Here is a 7778-nt window from a genome sequence, read left to right on the forward strand (position 1 = left end):
CTATCCGTCCTGTCTGTATAAGTGTCCTATCTGTCCTGTCTGTGTAAGTGTCCTATCCAATTGTTACAGTATCCGCCATTTCTCAACCATTTCGTGATTATTCCTGTCTTACCTCACTTTGAAAGAGGCACAGACTCTTTCAAAGTGACACATGTATTTATAGGCCGCTATACGTCACTAGCCAATCAGATCACACTATTTCACCGTATTGTCACGTGTCAAGTGAGGCTTGACCAATGTTAGCTTGTTTCACGGAAAGTGAAAACAACGTCTCCTGGCGGAGACAATAATAAATAGTGAAGATAACAATAGTGTGATCGCTAAAGCGATCCCACAATTATTATTATTATTAGAGGATTATTGCCAGACCTGAAAGGTATGGCCTACATGAGCCTTTGTCACCATTTTGTCCATACATGGTATGTACGGTTCAGTTTCTTTTTTAATGTATTCCTCTGCAACGAGCATGTTAATATAACAACACCAACAAGTAAAAAATCAAGTTAGTCATTTCATATCACATCACATTCTAATGTAAAGCAACACACCTGTCTGGTAGATAGGTACAGGCTGCCCTCTAGTGGCACAAAACTAAAACTACAACATAGTGATCAGTGAAAATAAAGGTTTATAAAGGTTTTACTCTATAAATCTATAAATATAGATTGAGGCGTTGTGAGCGTTTTGAAAATGTTTGCCTCTTTCTTATATTATTTGACAATTTGGCCAATTAATATTTGACCAGTTTTTATAGTTTGTTGATTATTTTTTATGCAGTGATGGTGCTTTTCTTTTCTCTATTAAAAAGGTCTTAAAAGTCCTTAAATTGTCACTTCACTTACATCTGGGGACCCCCACCCCCCTCCAAAAATGTTTTAAAATCAAGTGGGGACCCCCCTGGGGGTCCTGACCCACAGATTGAGAACCACTGAGCTATGAAGCAGGGAGGGGCGGGGCTATTTAAGTACTCTGATTGTCACCCCTTCCCCCCCTCTCTCACAGACACATAGTCTGGTCGCACAGTGGCCCTCATTTATCAACGCAGCGTATAAACCGGCGTATATTTTTCCATATATTCGGCCGTACACCAACGTCGAAGTCACATTTATCAACGCATCCTACACAGCTGATCCGAGCTTACACTTGGTCCCAGCATTGATAAATGTCACGGCTGAAACGAGCGTCATTTAAATAACACGCCCTTAAAATATTCTCAAAACGCCCCGATTTTACGACATGAAGACGAACCAGAATACGACCAAAGACATTAAAAGCCAATAAGAAACAGTCCCCCCCCCCCCCCCCCCCCCCCCGCTGGCCTCGCCGCACACGCACACGCCTCTCTCTCTCGCTCTCTTGCTCTCTCGCTCTCTCTCTCTCTCTCACACACACACACGCACGCACGCACGCACGCACGCGCCCGCCCGCCCAACTTAGTCTTTCATGTCCGTGTCCGTAGCGTAGCGGTACATGAGACTCGGGCGGAATGCAGTGATTCCGTGCCGCCACGTTAATATTGGAGCGTCGGGTTTATATCCTTAACCCAGCCAGGTTGTGTAGCCTACATAACTCTCTATGACATAACTCCATAACATAGGACAAGCCACTGTAAGTTTGTGGACCTCACTGTCCATGAAAAGGTGGCCGCCGGCGCAAAAGCGCTCGTATATTTTTGAAAATAGCAGATCTACAAGCTCACAACGCGTCGCGATGCAACGCTGGCTTGTGAGCTTATATATCTGCTATTTGCAATACAGACAGATCTACAATCTTATCTGAATGACTGTTAAAGCAGTTTGTTTAAATTACTTTATAAAATAATATATTTTCACAGCGACCAGTCAGACAATGGTGCTCCGCAGCTCTAGGATGGAATAAACGGGTGCAGCCAACGTCAACAACTGGTCTCGACCAGACGTGAGATCTCAGCGTACCGTAGGATAAAGCCCACGTCAGGATATATTGATAAATGCCGAAAATTGCGGTGATTACGCCGTACGCTCATTATTTGGGCTGCACCACGTTGATAAATGAGGGCCAGTGTGTTTCACCAGCCTGGTAAAAACACTGATAACTCAGCCTCCATGTAGAGTAATATTACATTATCAGTTGTTTATTTCACTATAAAGTGTTATTACTTCTAAACAAGCAGTTCTGTGTAACAATCATTTGTGTTTGCTGGTACAGGGAAACATTAGCTCCATCCACACCAAGGTGAGTTCTCTACAGGTGTGTTAGCTACTGAGCTTAGCTTATGAACTGCTCAGCATTAAGGAATTGATGCCATTGTGTTTAATTTCACTTTCATTTGAATTGGTAAAAAGCTAGGGTTGTGTAGTTAACGTGCCATGATGTAACTCCAAAGGTGGACAAGAAATCAAAAATAATCGCTCCAACACAGATACCCTGCAGCATCAGTGAGGGGAAAAGCTTTCTGTTGATGTAGCACTTTTTTTGTGTCAATCTAGGGGGGGACCATTCGGCAGCATGGCGGAATACCGTTCAAAGACAAGCCCTGCATTAGGGCTTATGCTGGCATAAATACTACATCATATACTGTATAAGCTACATTCCTACTACAGCTAATCATTTCTACAACACAGGCTGATTAAGACCAGTGGTTCTCAACCTTTTCAGGCCGTGACCCCCCAAAATGATCATAATTGAACTGGGGACCCCCCACCCCGACAGGCTCTTGGAATTATATTTTTTTCTTACTCTGTTCCACAGATAAATATTGTGAAAATAGCTGATCTACAAGCTTGTAGATCAGCTATTTGTTTTAAATAGTATAGGTTGTTTATTACTTGTGATGCAGTAATGGTCTTTTTTCTTTTCCTTCTTTTTTTTAAAGGGTTTTAAAAGTCCTTAAACTGTCACTTTACTGTCATCTGGGGACCCCCCAAAAAAGCATGTGGGGAGCCCCCTGGGGACACATGAGCACTTTAAACCTATATGCATCGCCTATTTGAAACTAGCCGATGCATCTTTGAGGTCCATTAGCTCTGGTCCATAGCGTTATAAGGAGTTGGAGAACTCCTTCTAACACTAGTATGGACCAGAGCTAAGGGGTCCATGACATGAAAATATTTGAGAACCACTGTTGGTTTAAATGAGAATTAAAACATGTGGAAGCAAGGCCAAATACGCAACTACACTTTAGAAACAGGCCCAAAAAAGCCCAATATTTACAAGCACTAAACAAAAAAGAAGCCCAAAGTCGCTTATAATAATCCGACATGGCAACGCTAATGATTTGCTGCGGTACAGCGGTGAAAAGTCGACCTACAAGCTCACAGTATGTCACAAATGCGACGTGTTGTGAGCTTTTAGATCGGCGATTTCTAGCAACATCCACAGGCAATCAAATACATCAGAACGACTTATGGAATGCACCGCAGTCTGGTCTCACTCACCCTCAGAAAGTTGTGTTAGCCTATTAATGTAAATGAGGAGACGATGGATTTTGAAAAGCTAACGCTAGCTTTTAGGTTAGCTGGTGACGTGTAATTGAGGCATAAACTGCGGGATAGCAGGCTGGTTTGTTGTAATAAGAAGTGGAGGAGAAGAGACGTCAGGTTCCCAGGTTTTCCATCATTGATTCACCATTTATTCATCATAGCAGCAAACAGCATAGAGCCAGGGGCAGAAGCCCCTGTCCCACACACAGCCTCACGTCGTGTGAGACTGTCCTAGTTCCTAGTCACTTACATACTAGTCTCGCGTCACCAGACAACTGTTCCACAATCTCTGAATGCTAAAATAGAGTCTGGGACTACACTTCCCGAAAGCTGTGTAACGGAAGTTGTTCAGACCGGAAAAACATTCGACCAATCACGACGCGGTGCCCGCGGACCTGTAGTCCTAGTGGAAACAGAACCGAGGCGGAAGCATAGTCATAGGAGCGGTAGATTCATGTTATTTGTGCGAGGATTGTTTATCACAGAAAACTGAGAAAGGTATCATGGAATTAACGCCGAAAAAACTGTGAAAGAAGACACTAGTAGACATAAACGATGTTTATGAGATTCGTTGATTCCAGTCGGACTCATTTGCGCCACTGCACAATGCTGAAACGGACGTGGGTAGGGGAGGGGCATCCGCTTTCCCCTTACACATGATCAGAGCTTCCGAGTCCCAGACTGTATGTCGGAAACATTTGTAAATTGTGGGAGGCAACAGTCTGGTGACGCGAGACTACTTACATACAGTCACCTTTATACAATGTTTTCACATTAGAATACAACAAACGGGTGGGTTGGGGGAGAATCCCCCATCAGCTGTTGAAGATCAAACATTGTCTCTTTGAACTCATACAAATGGTACTGTCTCCCTATCTGCTTCCTATATCCTGCTCAAGGTGTGATCAGGATGATAAGACAAAGACATTTAAATGACTGTACTTCACAGCTATGCAGAGTCCTTGAGTAGCCGCTGCCAGTGTGTCTGGCTCTGAGTTAACACATGATTATTCTGACTTTAGCTGTAGTATATATTTCACAGTTCCATCTATTTTGTCTTGCACACTGTTATAAAATATAGCAAATAAGGGCTAATATACGACACTGGCATTACTGTCGGAAGGCTCACCTCCTTACAATTAATAATCAGTCGGATAATTATCCATATTATCCTGTTTCAGAACCAAGGAGTTGGAGATCTCTCTCTCCCTCCATGTAGGTTTGACACAGCTGGACTGCTAAGTGCGTGTTTGATGCACTGTTTACATTTAACATGATCGACGCACATAATAGTTATCGTGCTCGCTTTTAACTTATCTTATGCAAGCCAATTCTAGCGGTCTCGCCATTGTGGTTGAAACTTTATCTCCCTCTTTTTCGTCTCATACTGCTTTTCACTCTGGTGACTTATTTTTTCTGTATTTGTTTTTACCTGGTGTTTGACCGAATACTGGTGGTTTTAAAAACTTAAAACTGAAATATAGCTGCAAGCAGCAATAATACGGGGCCAGTGAATGCAGAAAGAGAAAAGAAAGAAGCAAAAATAAGTAATATGCACAATAAGCCATAGAAGCGTAGAAGACTGAACTTGAGAGAAAAAAAGACCATTTAATTAACAAATGAGCATTTTAAGTTCCTAATTTCATGATATAAATAAATATTTTGGGTCATAATTGATTTCATGTAAGGTTAAAAATGTAAAACATGATGTGATTAAACTTTCTGAACAAAGGTTCCCTGTCTGTCAGTAGCACTACACCAGACTAGCCTTGAAATATGACTGTCATACCATGACAGTCATGGAGCCTTGAGTTCCTGGTTTTTGATTTTTTTACATTGCCAACTCTCACATGTACATAAATGTTCAGGTTTCAAATATAAAGTGCTTACCCAAGTGCCACGGATGTTACAAGGCGATCCGTACCACGATATACCCGTATCTCCCGTATTGTTCAATAAAAAGCATTTTAATGCGATCGCCAGCCATTTTTTCCCTTTTTTTCTTTTTTTGTTGTTATCAGTGCAAACACCTCCCAACCATTAGTGTCGCATAGTTGATCGATCGGATTAAAATGCTTTTTATTGAACAATACGGGAGATACGGGTACTTATCGTGGTACGGATCGCCTTGTAACATCCGTGGCACTTGAGTTTTATTTAAATTATTATTATTTATTTGAATGATTTGTTTTATTTAAATTCTAGAATATACAGTAGGGCCTATGTGTATGTCTTTTGAACAAACTAATAAACAGTGATGTCATTGTGTATGACTATGTCCCCCTTTCTCTCCAGACCCCTCCAAAAGTTGACAATGTCGCAGGTAAGATCATAAAAAAATATTTGTTTTTGTTTCACATCTGAATATTTTAGGAATTTAAGTGATACAGACGGACTTAAACTAAGTACTGCAGTACGGGCACAAATGGGCGAGTGGTTAATGTGCATACCGTATACAGTTCTATCAATATAAATTAAGGCAGTTAAGACCCCAAAATAGTTTTTTTTTCTTTAAAGTTTACATTTCCAGTTTACAAGAAGAAGCAACCAATAGTGAGGAGGACAAGGGTCATCACCGTCTCCAGGCAGTTGCTTGTTCATTGCTTTGCCAAGTACCAGTCAGGAAGCGTGCCATTTCTAAGAACATTTTCACAGAACTTAATCATTATTAAATATTAATAAGATTCCCTGTCATCATTCTGTATAATGGGTATGGCCAGATGATTTAACTAGGTAACTAACTTTAAAAAGGTACAAATACAGGATCTGAATTAACTAAACTGAGCTGAATATACGTATCTGTTAGATTTGGTGAACAATCCAGCTGATGCTGATGACGGATCTGGACTCAGAGGCTCTACAGGTGAGGAGAGCAGTACAAAATGAGCAGACTTTATGGCAGTCCTTCATATTGGGAGGGTATCAGGTTTCAGGATTGGATTTCAAACCAGTGGGTGGAGGTTTGCTAGCGTTCAAAGAATCAGCCAAGGGAAATTATTGATCATATTTTTTTCCCCCTTTACCTCTGAGTTAGAGTCTGCACATGGTGTTGCCATGGTTCTGGAGAACATCCCTGAGCACATGAACAGAGACCTGCTGTCCATGGTGGTGGAAACCGTCTCTGGGCTTGATGAGGGGAGCTTTAGTTTGGAGATCATCTGGGAGACAAAGAAAGCTGTGGTGACCCTCAACAATCCCACTGGTAGGAACAAACTTAGTCTACAGTATACCTGTTGCTTACATGAATGATACAAGCCACCTTGTAGCTACTCATTTGTCATGGAAGTACTGGGGTTGAATTAGTTCTCTCTGAAATGTCAGGATATCTAATCGTGTATAGTATAGTATGAGGAAGAAAAGGTAATAGCGTGAATAGATTTAGTGAAAGATTCGGCAGGAAACATGACGGTATGATGTCGGATGATACTGACCCAGTGACGTTTTCTTCAGCTGTGGACAGATTTCTGCAAGCTAGTCTGGGAAATGAGAAGTTCAAGAGGCATGGGCTGGCTGCACGGCAGCTGGAAGGAGTACAGACTGTCCGAGTGGAGAACCTCACACCGGTTGTGATTAAAGGTAAACATCTCTATATTTCACATGTTTTATTTACCTGGTCATTATGCCACCTTAGGTCAACTTCTCCATCTTGGCAGCACGCAGTGGTTGAATGATCTATATTCTTAAGAGTTGTATTTATTTATTTGTTAGTTTGTTTGTGTTACTCCTAAATAAATGGATGGATTTACTCAGCCAGCATGTGAAGTGAAAGCAAAGAGTTGTGAGACGTTGAGTAGTTAATGATGTGAATGGTGTAAAATGTCCCTGAATTTGACAAATTCCTTTTGCAGAGATGTTGGAACTGTACTTTGAGAAGAGCTGGACTCTGCCAGTCAACATCAGCATGATCCCTAAGGAAAAAGCAGCTGTTGCCACCTTCGATGATCCTAAAGGTGAAAAGGGGAAATAGTTACCAAACCATAATACTAAGTATATAACAAGCAACAGTTAAGTACACAATGAAGTGTGCACATTATGTATTTGATTTTGTAACCCCTAGTTACGGAACTAGAGAGAAAACAGGTAGGTAGTAGTCAATAGTGTTTATGTCAATATCTGGGCTAATATCAGAAAACTCTAGTGTTTTTAAGAGCCAGTGTTGCATATCAATAATGACACAGACAATCAATGAATTGAATTGTGGTGGCCACTTATTATTACACACAACAGAAATGTACAACAGCTGCAGCATATGGAAAATAATAAACAGAAAGAAAAGCCGGCAAAAATATAGAAAACCCTCTGTTCCCAAAGTTTAGG

General features: G+C 41.2%; 1 protein-coding gene across 1 annotated transcript; it reads left to right on the forward strand.

Annotated features, from left to right (window-relative positions):
- Positions 1 to 5701: 5701 nt before the first annotated feature.
- On the forward strand, positions 5702 to 7428 carry LOC311041336 (protein mono-ADP-ribosyltransferase PARP14-like; the record flags this gene model as incomplete). Its single annotated transcript, XM_084086246.1, has 5 exons — positions 5702 to 5784; positions 6268 to 6324; positions 6496 to 6663; positions 6912 to 7037; positions 7310 to 7428. Exons 3-5 carry the CDS (start codon positions 6516 to 6518, stop codon positions 7426 to 7428), a joined length of 393 nt encoding a protein of 130 aa, XP_083942372.1. The 5' UTR covers positions 5702 to 5784; positions 6268 to 6324; positions 6496 to 6515.
- Between the last annotated feature and the right edge of the window lie 350 nt (positions 7429 to 7778).

The sequence above is a fragment of the Gymnoscopelus microlampas genome (assembly GCF_963454915.1).
Source record: "Gymnoscopelus microlampas genome assembly, contig: SCAFFOLD_60, whole genome shotgun sequence".
In the NCBI taxonomy this organism is placed as follows: Eukaryota; Metazoa; Chordata; class Actinopteri; order Myctophiformes; family Myctophidae; genus Gymnoscopelus; species Gymnoscopelus microlampas.